Genomic DNA, 17,006 nt, shown 5'->3' on the forward strand with positions numbered 1-17,006 from the left:
GTAGTCTCTTATCTAAACACCACCTGTCTGGTAGCTCACAAATTTAATTAAATAACTCTGGTTTAAAATGCACAAAAATTAATTCTACCACTCATTGCAAATTTAAACTAAAATAACTATTATGCAGTATGACTGCACTCTCATACGCACTGTCGCCAAAACCCTTGGCCAGTACAGTGGTTCCCAGGCCACGCTCCTGGTCCCATTATGCACTCATTCATCCCTTCATTCAGAGTGCTTGACAGGTGGTGGTGGTGGTGCTGCTGCTGCTACTGCTGTTTGACTTGTCACTAAGTGAAGTGAACAAGGCTAAGCAACCAAACATACAAATGACATTAATTCCCATTTCAGTGTTTGAAGTATGTTAATCACAGTTTCCTATGTGCATCAGGGCTGACGACAGAACCCACATAATCGGGTACAGATCCAAAAAACAGGGCAGACATTACCCATAGTATCAGTGCTTGTGATTATTCGCGGTGACGCATTTGATTCCCTTTAGCTCTACGAGATTGCTTCTCTTTTTCTACCACTGTTCTGTGAGTTCTGTGTACCCAAAGAACATTAATTTAATTGTGTTCTTCTTTATAGAAACCAAACATTGTTAAAAGCGTAAATCGAGAGTGAAACACGATGGCAAGGAAATCGTGATTTCATTATTGATGCATTTAGGATCATCTATAGCGGAGGAACAATACCTGGTCAATACGGTGTGGAACTAACTCTTGGGAAGAACTGGGCAAAGAATACTGATGGTGAAGATCAAAGCAAAACCTAGGGATATGACCATTATACAAGTGTACTTTCCAACATTGAACAGTAATGAAGATGAGGTTGAAGAGCTGCATGAGTATCTTGATGAGCTACTAAAAAATTGATGACAAAGAAAATCTGGTGGTTATGGGAGATTTCGGTGTTGTGGTTGGCTCAAAACCAGACAGAATCGGAATAGGGAAATTTGGACTGGGAAAGAGAAACAGCCGAGGTGAAAGGCTACTAGATTTTTGTGAACAGTATGATATGATAACAACTAACACCATGTTTGAAGTGCCTTTGAGAAGACAATACACCTGGAAAAGTCCCAGAGACATGCAAAGATACCAAATTGATTTCATATTAGTTAAAGCTAGGTATAGAAATCAAATCAAGCCGCAGCTACCCTGGCGCTGAAGTGGGCAGTGATCACACACTTGTGTTGGCAAAGGGCAGTTTAAGATTTAAAAAGATAATCAGAAGGAAGAAAGTCAATGGGATTTAAACAGATTGCAAAATGAACAAATTAAACAGAAATATGCAGAGGATACAAATGCACTCATGGAATCTAATAATTGTGAGATGAACTGGAAAATGATGAAACAAGGAATCTCTGAGATAGAACATAGAACTTTAAAGAACTAGAGCCAAGAAAACCATGGATTACTGAAGAGATATTTAGACCTCATTCAGAAACAAAACCATTATAAGAAGATAAACACAGCATTAAGCCAAGATCAGTACAGAAAAACAAAGAATCTCATTGTGACAAAATGTAGGTAGGCAAAAGAAGTATGGATGAAAGAAATTACACAGACTATAGAGAATGATATAATAGGAGGAAGAACGGATAGGGCATATGGCATGATCAAATCACTTCAATATAAACCCAGAACAAGTTCAGTTATAAAGGATAAAAATGGGCAGCTACTTATTGATAATGAAGATATGGCAGAATGTTGGAAGGAATATCTTAAAGACCTGTACCGGGATGAAGTAGTAATGTCAATTCCAAACTATCTTGAACCTGAACAGATGGTGGAAGAAGACAATATAGGCCTAATAATCATATGGGAAGAATTTGACCTAGCACTAAAACAATTAACCCGTTCACTGCGTATTTGTAGAGCATGACATAGCCAACAACCTGAGCACGATATTTGCGTGAAACGTTTTAAAAGTGGTAATAATTTGAATTTTTGAACGTTGGTACGACAAATTATATCGAATTCGTGGACTAATCCCACTCACGCCTGGTGCGTGACCCTCGCGGTGGTTGAAATCGACAGGTAATACTGCTCATCGGACGGATCACGTGCCAGCGCTGGTATTTACTGTTATTATTTACCGCAGATAGCAAACAAATGCATAACTATGATTACAAACATAAATACACTGACTGACAGAGCAAATGCAACACCAAGAAGGAGTGGTTCGAAAGGGATGAAAGTTGGGGAAAAAACAGAGACGGCACGGATGAATAATTGATGTTCATTTCAAACCGATATGCAGGTTACACAATGCGCACGGCATCGACTCGGTAGGATGTAGGACCACCGCGAGCGGCGATGCACGCAGAAACACGTCGAGGTACAGAGTCAATAAGAGTGCGGATGGTGTCGTGAGGGATGGTTCTCCATTCTCTGTCAACCATTTGCCACAGTTGGTCGTCCGTACGAGGCTGGGGCAGAGTTTGCAAACGGCGTCCAATGAGATCCCACACGTGTTCGATTGGTGATAGATCCGGAGAGTACGCCGGCCACGGAAGCACCTGTACACCTCGTAGAGCCTGTTGGGAGATGCGAGCAGTGTGTGGGCGGGCATTATCCTGCTGAAACAGAGCATTGGGCAGCCCCTGAAGGTACGGGAGTGCCACCGGCCGCAGCACATGCTGCACGTAGCAGTGGGCATTTAACGTGCCTTGAATACGCACTAGAGGTGACGTGGAATCATACGCAATAGCGCCCCAAACCATGATGCCGCGTTGTCTAGCGGTAGGACGCTCCACAGTTACTGCCGGATTTGACCTTTCTCCACGCCGACGCCACACTTGTCTGTTGTGACTATCACTGACAGAACAGAAGCGTGACTCATCGGAGAACACGACGTTCCGCCATTCCCTCATCCAAGTCGCTCTAGCCCGGCACCATGCCAGGCGTGCACGTCTATGCTGTGGAGTCAATGGTAGTCTTCTGAGCGGACGCCGGGAGTGCAGGCCTCCTTCAACCAATCGACGGGAAATTGTTCTGGTCGATATTGGAACAGCCAGGGTGTCTTGCACATGCTGAAGAATGGCGGTTGACGTGGCGTGCGGGGCTGCCACCGCTTGGCGGCGGATGCGCCGATCCTCACGTGCTGACGTCACTCGGGCTGCGCCTGGACCCCTCGCACGTGCTACATGTCCCTGTGCCAACCATCTTCGCCACAGGCGCTGCACCGTGGACACATCCCTATGGGTATCGGCTGCGATTTGACGAAGCGACCAACCTGCCCTTCTCAGCCCGATCACCATACCCCTCGTAAAGTCGTCTGGCTGCTGGAAATGCCTCCGTTGACGGCGACCTGGCATTCTTCGCTATACACGTGTCCTGTGGCACGCGACAACACATTCTACAATGACTGTCGGCTGAGAAATCGCGGTACGAAGTGGGCCATTCGCCAACGCCGTGTCCCATTTATCGTTCGCTACGTGCGCAGCACAGCGGCGCATTTCACATCATGAGCATACCTCAGTGACGTCAGTCTACCCTGCAATTGGCATAAAGTTCTGACCACTCCTTCTTGGTGTTGCATTTGCTCTGTCAGTCAGTGTATATTCATATCTCCACTTCTCTGTTATACATTGTTATATCACAATGTCTTTATCATTGCAAAATTGCCAACTGCCGAGGCGTTATTTCTTCTGTTGAGCGCATCATTTATTGGGTGGACATCGTGATGGTGAAGGAACTGCATTGTCGGCCATCTGAACAAAATATCAATAAAATGATGACATAAGCATCATGACTAAGTCAAAAATGATTACTACATGTTCTTTCATGTTGCTCTTAAATATGATGCATGAATAAATGACAATTACAAGTTCAGTCCTTCCACCGAACTTATTCCGGTAGTGGAATTTATTTCAAAAGCGGAATCACTCGCAATTCTCTTGAACTGATAATAAACCAAAAATGCAGTGTCATACTTCACATTGAAGTCTTGCTGCTCAAAGATCCCAAAAAGGATGAAGACGTATGACAGAAACTGCGGAGAGGAAATACACGGGAAACGGAATACACATGTCCAAATCTGGCTACGGATAAATCTGCTAGTAGATTGGACTTATACGATGTGCGGGATGAGGAGGAGAGTCTTTCGTACCATGCGGAAACCTGTAATTCTAGCACCAGTCCCTTGACGCGCTAGGCGCGTGCTCCGCACATGCTTATAAAATAATGTCGCACTCCCAGCATGCGTTCCGCACTGAAAGTGTTAAAGGACAAGAAAGCAACCGGACCAGAGGACATACCAGCAGAACTTCTCAAGGGAATAGGAGAATGAATGAAACAACTGTATAATATCATTTCAAGATGCTATTACAGTGGTGAAGTTCCTGGAGACTTGACTAATAGTAGGTCAGTTACCTTACCAAAGAAAGGAAATGCTACTGACTGTTCCAACTATAGAACACTTAACACTACTATCGCACGCGTCCAAAATACTGCTTAATGTAATTAAGAACAGGATTAAAAAGAAAATTGAACAATATACATCGCAGGATCAGTTCGGTTTTAAAACAGCGAAGGGAACAAGAGAAGCTCTTTAGCATTAAGAACTATTCTAGAAAGAAGACTGTGTGTTAACAGGAAAACATACATTGCATTTGTGGATATAGAGAAAGCCTTTGACAAAGTAAACTGGAAACAACTCTTTAGGAACATGAAGAATGTAGGACTGGACTGGAGGGACAGAAGACTCCTTTTACTCCTGTACAAAAATTAAAGCACAACAATAGAAATCAATGGTAATGTTAAAACAGCATCCATTACAAGGGGAGTGAGACAAATTTGTGCGCTATCTCCATTTTTGTTCAACATGTTCATTGAGGAGGCCATATCAAAACTTAAGCAAAAAACCAAACAAATTAAAATTAACGGACAAGAAATCCACTGTATAAGGTTTGCCGATGACATTGCATTAATTGCAGATTCAGAGAGGGAAATAAGTAAATGCTACAAGTTTTAACATCAACACTACAAGTATCAAAATTGAAACTGAACACCTTGAAAACAAAAGTATTAGTTGTCAAGAAATCAACTGAGGAGATACCAATAAACATTAAGATAGGTGATGAAACTGTACAAGTCAATTAATATTGCAACTTGAGAAGCATTATCACTCAGGACAACAGGTGCACCACAGAAATCAGGAGGAGGATTGCACTAGCTAAACAAGCCTCCAGTAACAAGAAACAGCTTCTGACAAGCAGGAACATTAATATTAAAATAGGAAAGAATTTGCCAAAATGTTTGTGTGGAGCGTTTTGTTGTATGGTTGCAAAACATGGATCTTAGCAAAACAGGATATAAAATGCCTGGAAGCAATGGAAATGTGGATATGGAGGAAGATGCTGAAAATTAGTTGGACAGAGAAAAAGTCAAACAATAGGGTCCTTAAGGAAATAGATGAAACAAGGGAATTGATCAACACCGTAGAAAAGAGGAAACCAAATTCCTTGGCCACACACTTCGATATAACACATTCCTCACGACTATGCTGGAAGGAAAAGTTTTGGGAAAGAAGGGAAGATGAAGGCAGAGGAAGAAGTATCTGGACTCTGTGATGGACAGGCTGAATTTGAAAAAATGTGTTGACCTGAAACGCTCAGCAGAGGAGAGACAAATGTGGTTGCAGCTACAAGGCCTTGCCTTTAGGATATGAATGAAAGAAAATTGAGAGTCACTTTTATTCTTATGTAGTATTTTTTATTTAAAATATAGAAGTTTTGTTTGTTAACATTCTGTTCAGAAATTAACTAAAAATTTTCTCTCAGGTTCTTGATATTTCTATTTCAATAAGCTGCTTGCCAATAGAATCAGTAGTTTCCTGTTTCCAACCATAAACATCAATATATAACACCCTGAACACAGAGGCATATTCTGTTATTGGAAACACTAACAATTATATGAAATGTTTACACGTTTGGTGGACTGTACACATGTTACATGGAATATATGTTACATTTTTACTTAGTTGGCATTCAAAGTATTGTGTATGTGATTAATCCTGGAAAGGGTTTGGTAAATGGTTATACCAAGATTTGTTACTGTACTGCTGCAGAGAACAAGTTTTTTCATATCCATTAGAATGCTAAAATTGACTGGTAAGAATAAGTCGGTCAAAGTGGTCATAGTTGGGTAATGATTTTAAAACAGTTATGTAGCCTGCCAGGATCTTCATTGAAATGATTCCATTACACATCATATTAGAATTAGGGAAATGTAAACATGCTTGCAAATTTTCTACAAATTTGTGATATCTGCTTAACAAAATTACTTGTCAAATTTATAATGTAAGAATAAATTCTTCAGTTATATTCTAAAAATAGAGTCCTGAGGTACGCCTACGCTAACTTCTATCCAGTAGGATCGCTAATAATCTGAAACCAAACTATTATGTAAGATGGAAACCGTGAGTGTGTGTTCCTTCAGATCTATGCAATGCATTTTAATTAACAGAATCTTATTACAGACTCGGTTAAAAGCCATGGAAAGAATATGGTCACCTTTTTCATGCACGTTGTGCACATTTGAGAAGCAGCTAACCTTTACGTTAACGTTCATGTGATGTACTATTTCATTCCTATTAACATGTTAATCATCTGTTTAAAGTTTTCAGTTAGCACATTATTTTCTTGTTTTAATTTTTGGAGATATTAATGAAAATACAACGTACAAATTGTAGTCTGAGGCAGCCTCTTCCCCAAAATGACGATGACTCATTTAACAATAGCCGTGCCACCAAAACATTTTTATTGACAATTCTAGGGTGAACATTGTTGTGTTCCAATGGTAGGATGCACCAACCATTGGTATTAAACTTGCAGGTGGTAGAGACAGTAATGCTTGACAAACTAATTGTTCAGAAAAATTCTCCCCAATCACTCTCCGTAAACTTAATCAAACATCCTCACCATTTTACAAATTAGGTTAAAATGTCTTGTAGCAATTCATGTATGTATCCTGATACCTACAAGTACTACATTACTGTTACCAAGAAAAAAAGTTCAAGGAAAATAAACTCAGCTGTTTACTATACTTGCTTGGAAAAGGAGATGGATTTACATGTGTTACAGTATGCCTTATGTTGGCAGCAATATTACTGTAGTTTATTCCAGTTCTGTCATCATGGTGTATATTACATGATGAATTAAGTGGTGAATGCAAAACAGTGATAGTATCTTAAGGTGCTCAAAGATGCCAGCCTCATGCAGTTCCATTTATCAGCACATTTTAGTACAAGAGATGAAACTTCTTACGCTTTCAGAAAAAATTCACTATTTGAGAAAATAATAAAGTAGGGGAGAAGAGAATCTAGTTTGTACTTAAAGGTGATACTTAACACTTTTCATAATAGGTCATTGGATAGGTTTTTATCTGGAGCATAGCTCATTTGTAAAATGGTGAGGATGTTTAAGTGTTCAGAGAGTGATTGGGGAGAATTTTTCTGAACAATTAGTTTGTCAAGCATTACTGTGTATCACTGGCAAGTTTAATACCAATGGTTGGTGCATCCTACCATTGGAACACAATAATGTTCATCCTAGAAGTGTCAATTAAAATGTTTTGGTGACACGGCTATTGTTAAATGAGTCATCCCTTTAAGTCTTTGCAAAATTGAGCTTTCGGAGTTCCATGTTCAGGGTCGACCAGTTGCTTTGTGCTGGTGATTACTCTACTGCCATTCATGACAGGTCTGAATATTGTTAGTTTGGACAGAGTTGGTAAACTTACACTGGGCGAGTTGGCCGTGCGGTTAATCGCGCAGCTGTGCGCTTGCATCCGGGAGATAGTGGGTTCTAATCTCCACTATCGGCAGCCCTGAAGATGGTTTTCCGTGGTTTCCAATTTTTACACCAGGCAAGTGTTAGGGCTGTACCTTAATTAAGGCCAAGGCCGCTTCCTTCCCATTCCTAGGCCTTCCCTATCCCATCATCGTCATAAGACCTATCCGTTTTGCTGCAACGTAAAGCAAAATAGCAAAAAAAATTACTTTCAAATTCTGAAATTTAACTGGAGATAATAGTATTAAGACTTCAGTGATAAGGTTTTGAAGGGGTACATCTGATCATGTCAAAAGATGGGAAGGTTTACTGTAACCTTAATCTTCATTTTCATTTCCCCTTGTCCAACTCTGGTACCCAATAGTATCTGTTATGACACTGCAATGCCTGTTGGTGCATTTCTTTATTCTTCTAATACATGTGGCCATTGTAGTGTAACTGGTTGAAGTTTGTATAGTCAGAGAACATGTTGTTTTTGAGAAGTTTCATTGCAATCCTAGGCATCTCTGGTCAATGGCTAAGAAGCAGACAATCTCCTTAAGTACTTAATGTTTAAATCTACTTGTAGAGAATGTATAAAACATTGGTTATACTTTCACCTAAGAAGTCCGTATGCTATCTGTGACGTGTCATACAGTTAAGTTTATTCAGAGGTCGTGTTCTCTGTTTGCATTGTATATGACTGTACACGGACACTCCATGTGTAGCATTGCATTAACAGTTCATCTCGTGTGTAGTTACCTGGTTGAGAGTAAGCCATGTTCTCAAATTCAAAAAAAATATTATGAGTGTCTGTTGCTCATTATTATTTTTTAATATAACGTTTATTTATCATTAGTCCCACGGGAACTGGTGTTAGCTATACTGAAGGATAATGGGATTAAAAGTAAATTATTAAAAGCAATCAAAGGCATTTATATTGACAATTAGGCTGCAGTGAAAATTGATGGTAGAATGAGTTCTTGGTTCATGGTATTTACAGGGGTTAGACAAGGCTGTAATCTCACCTTTGTTGTTCGTAGTTTACATGCATCATCTACTGAAAGTTATCAAGTGGCAGGGAGGGATTCAGTTCAGTAGAAATGTAGTAAGTGGTCTGGCCTATGCTGACTACTTGGTCTTAGAGACAGACTGTGCTGAAAGCCTGCAATCTAATATCTTGGAACATGAAAATAGGTGCAGTGTGTATTATATGGAAATTAGCATTTCCTAAACTAAAGTGATGTCAGAGGAAGAAACCTAAGAGAATTGCATGCCAGGTTGGGATTACAAAACTGGAACAGGTAGATAATTTCAAGTATTTCAGATGTGTATTCTCACCAGACATTAATATACTAAGTGAAATTGAATCAAGGTACAGCAAAGCTAACGCAGTGAGCTCACAGTTTCGAGCAACAGTATTCTGTAAGAAAGTACTAGTCTCCTGGACAAAACAATCTTTACACCGGTCTGTTTCCAGACCAACTTTGCTGTACACGAGTGAAAGCTGGCTTGACTCAAGTTATCTTCTTCATAAGTTAGAATTAACTGACATGAAAGTAATGAGAATGATCACAGGTATAAACAGGTGGGAGCAATGGCAGGAGGATACTCTGAATGAAGAGATAAAGGCTAAGTTAGGTATGAACTGGACGAGTGAAGCGGTATGCATAAAGCGGCTTTGGTGGTGGGGTCATGTGAGACGGAGGAGGATAGGTTACCTAGGAGAATAATGGACACAGTCATCGATGCTAAGAGAAGTAGTGGGAGGCGAAGATGATGGTTAGATTTGGTTTCTAATGATTTAAAGATAAGAGGTATGTAACTAAACAAGGCCACAAATCTAATTACAAATAGGGGATTGTGGAAGTGTTTAGTAAATTCAAAGTGGTTTGCAGACTGAAGGCTGAAAGGTGTAAGTCTGTAGTGAACATGTATGTATGTATGTATGTATGTATGTATGTATGTATGTATGTATGTATGTACGTACCATTTGTTCATGACAGTTTTTCATAGCATATAAAATTTATATATGCTAGTATGATTGTTTCTTAATTGGTGGATTGGTATCTGTTCTATCAAAAATACAAACTGTGGACTCTTGACACCCTCCTTTATTTTTTGTCCTGACAGTTGTGGATGTTTTAAATGTATATTGCTAATCATATTCCAGTTTTCTTCATACTTTCTTTAGATCTGCAGGTATTCGTGATATGTGTGTGTTTGTCCTCTGTTGTTGTTGGATGTAAAACTCTTCCCGTAACAACTCCTATTTATATGCTGTTTTTAAGCTTGTAGAAACTTGCTTACTTTTTTTCCTTTTCTTTTATAGCGGCGTACAGCACGAAAATTGGAGCAAGCAAATAATCCTCATTACCTCAAAGCAACTCGTGCTACCGATGGTGGCAAGGACAAGAATGATTTAAATAGGAATAATGTTGAAGACTTCTTTGATGTTCCAGTTGCTGACATTGATTTGCCAATTTCCTTGAAAGTGCCAGGTACAAAAACTTCTGCATATGTTTTGTTCCAGTTCAGTTTGTGTATTACTTCTTAATGAATAGTACTGTATAATGAAAATAATCCATGCATATTTTTTTCCATAATTTAGCAAAGATAACTCGGGTGCACACATTATTTGAAATAAAGTTGGTACTGCATCGCCTGAAACAGTGGACCCCATTTAGTATAACGTTGCCTGGCCTTGGTCTGTTTGGCACCAATAGCATGTTAGGAATGAAGTGTGAGCCCCATTAAGTGCAGCTACAAGTTCTCGTAATTGCTAAAGAAAAGCTGAGGGTTATTGAAGATGCAGAGAACACTGGAAACTGTCCAGCAGGAAGAAAGTATGATGTCAGAGAAAGTTGTACTCGTGACTGGTGAAAGGACAAAATGCAACTTAGGAAATAAAATACCGGGCAAGTTGGCTATGTGGTTAGGGGCGCGCGGCTGTGAGCTTGCATCTGGGAGATAGTGGGTTCGAATCCCAGTGTCGGCAGCCCTGAAGATGGTTTTCCATGTTTTCCCATTTTCACACCAGGCAAATGCTGGGGCTATACCTTAATTAAGGCCACAGGTGCTTCCTTCCAACTCCTAGGCCTTCCCTATCCCATCGTCGCCATAAGACCTATCTATGTCGGTGCGATGTAAAGCCACTAGCAAAAAAATTAAAAATATAAAATAGTAATCGCCGGACAATTCACACAACACTTTCATATATCTACTGCTAATACCAGGCAGTACACTCATTACAACACACAGGGCCGGGCTGAGTGGCTCAGACGGTTAAGGCGCTGGCCTTCTGGCCCCAACTTGGCAGGTTCGATCCTGGCTCAGTCGGGTGGTATTTGAAGGTGCTCAAATACGTCAGCCTCGTGTCGGTAGATTTACTGGCACGTAAAAGAACTCCTGCGGGACTAAATTCCGGCACCTCGGCATCTCCGAAAACCGTAAAAGAGTAGTTAGTGGGACGTAAAACAAATAACATTACCGTATTTCACGGCATAATCGTCGCACTTTTTATACCAAAATTTTCGAAAAAAATTGTAGGGTGCGACCATTATACGATGAATATTTAATACCAGTATTTGTATTACTCAAAAAATGTATTTATAACTAAATTGTATTTGATACAAATTTAAGATGCACGTAATACTCGCGTTTATACATCAAAATAATTAAAATAGTCTAAAACAAAATTCATAATTTTTCGCAACAATTCGGCGAACGTTTTTCCAACCTGAAAATAAAAATGAACGTATTAAGTTAATTTGTCATTAATTTGAGTATTAAAGTTAAAATATTACACTTGCAAAAAATTATCGCTTTGTTGTGAAATGCGGACTTACCGGTACGCAATTTATTCCAAATCTTCGGTGTCGCTATCGCAGGTTTCGCTATCTGATGCGCCGTCCTCACCTCTGTTAATACCAGTATCAGATTCTTCGTCTCCCTGCCACACTGCGTCATCTTCGGAACCGTCTAGTGCATATTCTTAGGCATCGTTTTCCCCTTGAAAATGATGTAAGGCGGCAACTTTCTCCCGTCAGCTGTAATGGCTAGCATTGCCGTGCATCGCATCTTCTCACTACCGCTGGTTTTCATTAATACACTCCGTGATCCTTTTAGCGCAATAGTGCTGTTGCGAGGCATATCAAAAAAGATTGGAGTCTGATCGGCATTACCGATTTGAGAAAGCAAGTACGAAGTTTCCTTGCGCAAACGTATGACAAATCGGTGAAAATTTACAATCTTGTCCGTGTAATCAGCAGGCAACTTTTGGCTTAGTGTTGTTCTCCTTCGCACTGACAGATTGTGTCGTCGCATGAACCCCTTAATCCACCCACGAGTCGCCTTAAACTGAGTTACCGGTATGTTGTGTTTGCGCGCTACCTCCTGTCCCTCAATTTGTAACATTTCATATGATACACTGCAGCCATTGTTACGTATTTCACTGACGTACCTAAACACTTCTTCGTCAATTATAGGAAACTTCTCTGTGTTAGGACCTCTAAACGCGCGTCTAGAAGGGTTTGTGCTTTTTAGCTTGTTTTTTTACTTTCCGCCAGTCACGCACCAACTTTTCACTCACAGAAAACTTTCTTTCTGCAGCTCTGTTCCCGTGCTGTTCAGCGAAGGCAATTACGCTTAGCTTGAAGCCCGCAGAATAGTTTCTATATTTACCCATAATCGCTTATAAATGCTTCACACGTTAATGTTTTGCGATATAAATGACTTTCCGTAATTGTTCACTATTAAAACAAATTATTTCTGCAAACACCCAAAACACAAATTAAAAACTTAAATTCTCACGCACACATGTCTACAGTAATCACGTAAATCTGAAACAAATAAATGCATCTGTGATCTGTCCATTCCAGATCAGCCAATACTGGTAGGCAGCAACAAAGCATGCAACAATTTATCAGTTTAGCTCGTTGGTTGCGACACACTACTGCGCATGCGCAAAGCTCGCAAACCGGAGCTCTAGCTAGCGCGGTGTAGATCTACTGTATAGTTGACTGTATTCCGAGACGTCAGTAACAAACATTCATTTTTTTCAATTTCTTTTAAACATACGGTAATTAGGTTAATATTTCTTCCCAGTTATTGATGATTTTACATTACATTACTGACGAGTTTATAAAATAAAACTTTAATAGCATTGGATAATAATTATCTTGACTGCTTGGATAAAAGTTTTCATCCCATGCCCGGACACTTATGACGTAGTAGTAAGATAAGAGTTTAGCGATGACAACGGAGACATCGTAAATAATTCGGCTGAATAATTCCGTGGAAATCTACGTTATCGTCTTGGATTTCACTTCGGGCGCAATAACACAGGAGCCGGCCCCATGGAGCCTTACACGGAGGCCTCGGGTTCAATTCACGGCCGGGTCAGGGAATTTTACCTGTATCTGAGGGCTGGTTCGAGGTCCATTCAACCTACCTAGCTGGTATTTCCTGGCGACGTTGCCGATAAGCGATAACTTACAGCCTTACGTATTTCAAATGGGAACTCATATGTAGGTGGTGAATAAATAGTACACTGTCTCGCGACCACGTTGTCAAACTGCCGATAGCCTACCGGTAAGCATAATATGTAGGTGGTGAATAAATAGTATACTGTCTCGCGACCACGTTGTCAAACTGCCGATAGTCTACCGGTAAGCCATGCGTCGTACATATACCGGTATTATTTATTTATACGTTGTGCAACATGTCGCAAACGTGACTGTGTTGCCAAATTGCCCATATACCATACACGTATTTAAATTGCGCATTCATGTGCAACTTACGTTGCAGTTCCATTTACCTTTTAACCAGATTAGTGAACAAAATTTGGACGTGCGATGATTATGTAATTAAAGGTTTAAAGTCCGATTTTTGTATTGAAAATAAAGGATGCGACGATTACGCGGTGGCGACGATTATGCCGTGAAATACGGTATTATTATTACAACACACAGGTGAAACTAGCTGATAATATATATCGGGGGAAGGTAAGCGAACTGCATGACAGTTCTGGTCAAACAGGTTGCCTACCCTACAGCATGTGAAGAGTATGATGCGTTTCTAAACTTATATTTTATTCAGTTTAAGAGTACATCATTATGTAGAATGAATTTCTTGTAAATAAAACATAAATTAAAGCCAATTTTTTAAGTCCCTTCTTAAATTAGTGTGTGCGGATTATTAGATGGTGCTGATTATTCGCATATATGGTGTTTTATGATATGTCCCTGAAACTAAACTAGTAATATTACTTATTTGTTGCATGATATTCAACTGAACACATCAAAATTTGATATGTTAGAAGGAGCTCCATTTATTTCCCATTACATCATTAAAGACTGTAAGTCATCCCCCTCCCCTCTTATGATTTTGTATGGTTATGTAATAGTAAATAGTCAGTTAATTTTCTTCTGCATGTCAAGTAATAAATAATTGTCCACTTAGTATTTACTATGATGCAGGTACTACATTCATTAATGTACTTTTTCTGCTAATTTCTGCTAACCTACTTTGTAATATACATTCTTCTTCTTTCATTCACTCAGGGTCAACATTTCTGACAAGTCATTTCCATTTCCCCTGAGATCTTTCTGCACGCAATCCATCAGTCTTCTTCTGGGTCTACCTTCTACTTTCCAGCTCCATGTCAAGCATTATCCTTCCTACATAGTTCTCATCCCTGCACTTAATGTGGCCATACCAGAGCAGTAATTTTTTTTTTTTTTTTTTTACCTTTCTAGATATTTCGGTCAATTCAATGCTGCCTCATATAAGTTGTGTTTTATATGTGCTTTCATCATAATCCTACACATCCATCTCAGGATCTTCATTTCAGCTACTTCCAGCCACTTACAGTGTGACTCCACTATTGACAAAGTTTCTGCTCCATATAGCAATGCAGGTTGCATTGCACATTTATAGGCTTTCCCCTTTGTTTAGACATTGTCTCCTGTCGCAGAAGACGCCAGACAGCCTTTTCTAGTTCGACCAGATAGCCTGAATTCAGCAGGTAATATCTAGATTACCATCAGCAGACATAGTTGGTCCTAAGTACCTGAAACTGTTCCTTGCCTGGAGTTCTTTTCCATCCATCCAAACAGTTTCATTTCCATTTCCTCCCAGGCACATGTATCCAGTCTTATTCTTGCTGATTTTAAGACCTCTTTAACCCTTAGCCCTCCTTTTTTCTGAACACTCCTGCCTCCGGCTCCATTTCAGAATCTGCTTGCAGAGGGATAAGAGACAGCGCAAACATATGAACAGCATATTTATAAATATAAAATAAAATAAACACAAAAGAAATATAATACAAGTATATAATACAATATTCAGGAGGAATGTTCAGCATTTTTAGGCCTGAAATTATCTGTCAGTTTTTATCTGTAATTGTGCATTGTGTGGAACTTCTCAAAGCATTCACCAGGATGTAACCCAGGTTTTTTTGTACGAGTATTGCAGAAAAACACTGTCTCACGTCGTCCCTCCTTCACATTAGGGTCACTGCAGACGGCACAGTCTTAAGTTCTCCTCTGTGGATGAGAAGAAATGAAGTGGGAACGACCATTTAGACTTTCCTGGTCAGAAGTGGATGGCCGACCGTGTTTGTGCAAGTCCTTGTTCCGTACATCTCTAACCGACTGCTTTATCAGTTCCCTTCTGTATTGTTTGTGTTTCACTGGACTACTTTGGCTATTGTATAGAAGAAAACTGTTAATTACTGCTACCTCTAACAGCCAAAAGAACATTTTACGCCACCATTTCACTGACCTAGTCAAGCCATAAGTGGATGAAAAGTGATCTGCCAGATCTTCCCCATCCATGTACTTATTGTATTTGCATACAACTTTTGGTTTCTGGAGCACTTCATTTTGTTTTCCCTTCATCTTTCTTACTACCTCCTGGCTTGAATTATTGTAGTAGGTGCTCAGCATTGACACAACACGTTTATCTTTCCATACTAAGAGAAGAACCCTGTCATCTTTCCGATATGAACACACTTAATGTTTTGCCATTGTTTTCACTGTTTTCTTAACAGAAACTGGTAACCCCTTCCTGTTCAACATTACCGTTTCAGTAAGATGGTACCCAAGTTTTAGCAGCTCCACCGCTAAGTTAAGTCATATTCTGTGTAAAACCTGTCTGTAAATACATGGAAACCTGTTGCACCATTTGTGCTGACCAAAAGTTTATCACACAGATGTAAGACAATCCAGAATGTAAATGATGGATGGGGTCAAGGAAAAGAACTTGTTGTAGTGGCCCCATAGTATGGCTCAAGTGTTACAACATACCCTGTTTCAGAATAAGCTAAAACAAATATTCTAAGGCCCCATTTGGTTGGCTTTTGTGGATTGTAGCACTTAAATACAATTCTTCCTTTGAAACCCACTGTACTTTTGTCTATACTGATGTTACAACCTGGTACATAGAACTCCCTAAATTTACAATCCAAATATTCCACCAAGTTTCAGATTTTTGCTCCTCTACTAACTCCCTGTGGTTGCCCTACAGATGTAGGACAAACATGTAACATGGAGAATATTTGCATAAACCTCTTCCTGGGGAACACATCTTTATAAAATGGACACTTATCTAACCAAGCTTCGGAAAAATAGTCTTGTAATTCAGGCTTACTGTTCATTGCCATATTTAGGATTGTGCCTAAAAATGCTTTGAATTCAGGAAGAGTAAAATCTGTCCACGACCTCCAAATAGACTTGTGTCTCAGGGGCGTAACCTTTTGAATGTTTACACTGGCATACCGGTTAGTCTCGCGCACAATTTCTGACAATAACTCGTCAGTCATGAATAATTGGAAAAAGTAAAGTTCACTCTTAGGTTTAGTCCCTTGTGGTGGCTTATAACCTGACGTACCTGTGAATCAGATTCTTTTGAAGTCCAAGTCTGTGTCACGGTATTTCCTCCAGCCATCAGTAGAGGTACCAGCACTGCCATTTAGCATACTTTTCTCATTATCGGGATCTCTATCACTCAACTCACCAACACAACCCAGTTCTGCAATATCTTCCTCACCACTTAATTGAAAATCTCTCGCTATCACTGAAATCAATGTTGCTTTCATCTAAAAGTCTGGCTATATCTTTCTCATGCTGCTCGAACGACGCTATGTTGCTAAACAACGTGTTTACAAACTCTCATGGTCTTCAAAGAAATGCCCACAAAGCCAGATTTCAAGAGATCATAGCAATAC

The 17,006-nt window shown here is 39.8% G+C and overlaps 1 protein-coding gene across 1 annotated transcript in view; it reads left to right on the forward strand.

Moving 5' to 3' along the window:
* The window catches only part of g (adaptor-related protein complex 3, delta 1 subunit-like garnet), a 580,467-nt gene that overhangs the window by 372,916 nt on the left and 190,545 nt on the right, over window positions 1-17,006 (forward strand). Inside the window, exon 17 of the mRNA XM_067141336.2 lies at window positions 10,110-10,278. Coding sequence (XP_066997437.1) covers window positions 10,110-10,278 — 169 coding nt within the window. The remainder of the gene's footprint in view (window positions 1-10,109; window positions 10,279-17,006) is intronic.

This window comes from Anabrus simplex, chromosome 2 (assembly GCF_040414725.1).
Source record: "Anabrus simplex isolate iqAnaSimp1 chromosome 2, ASM4041472v1, whole genome shotgun sequence".
Classification (NCBI taxonomy): Eukaryota; Metazoa; Arthropoda; class Insecta; order Orthoptera; family Tettigoniidae; genus Anabrus; species Anabrus simplex.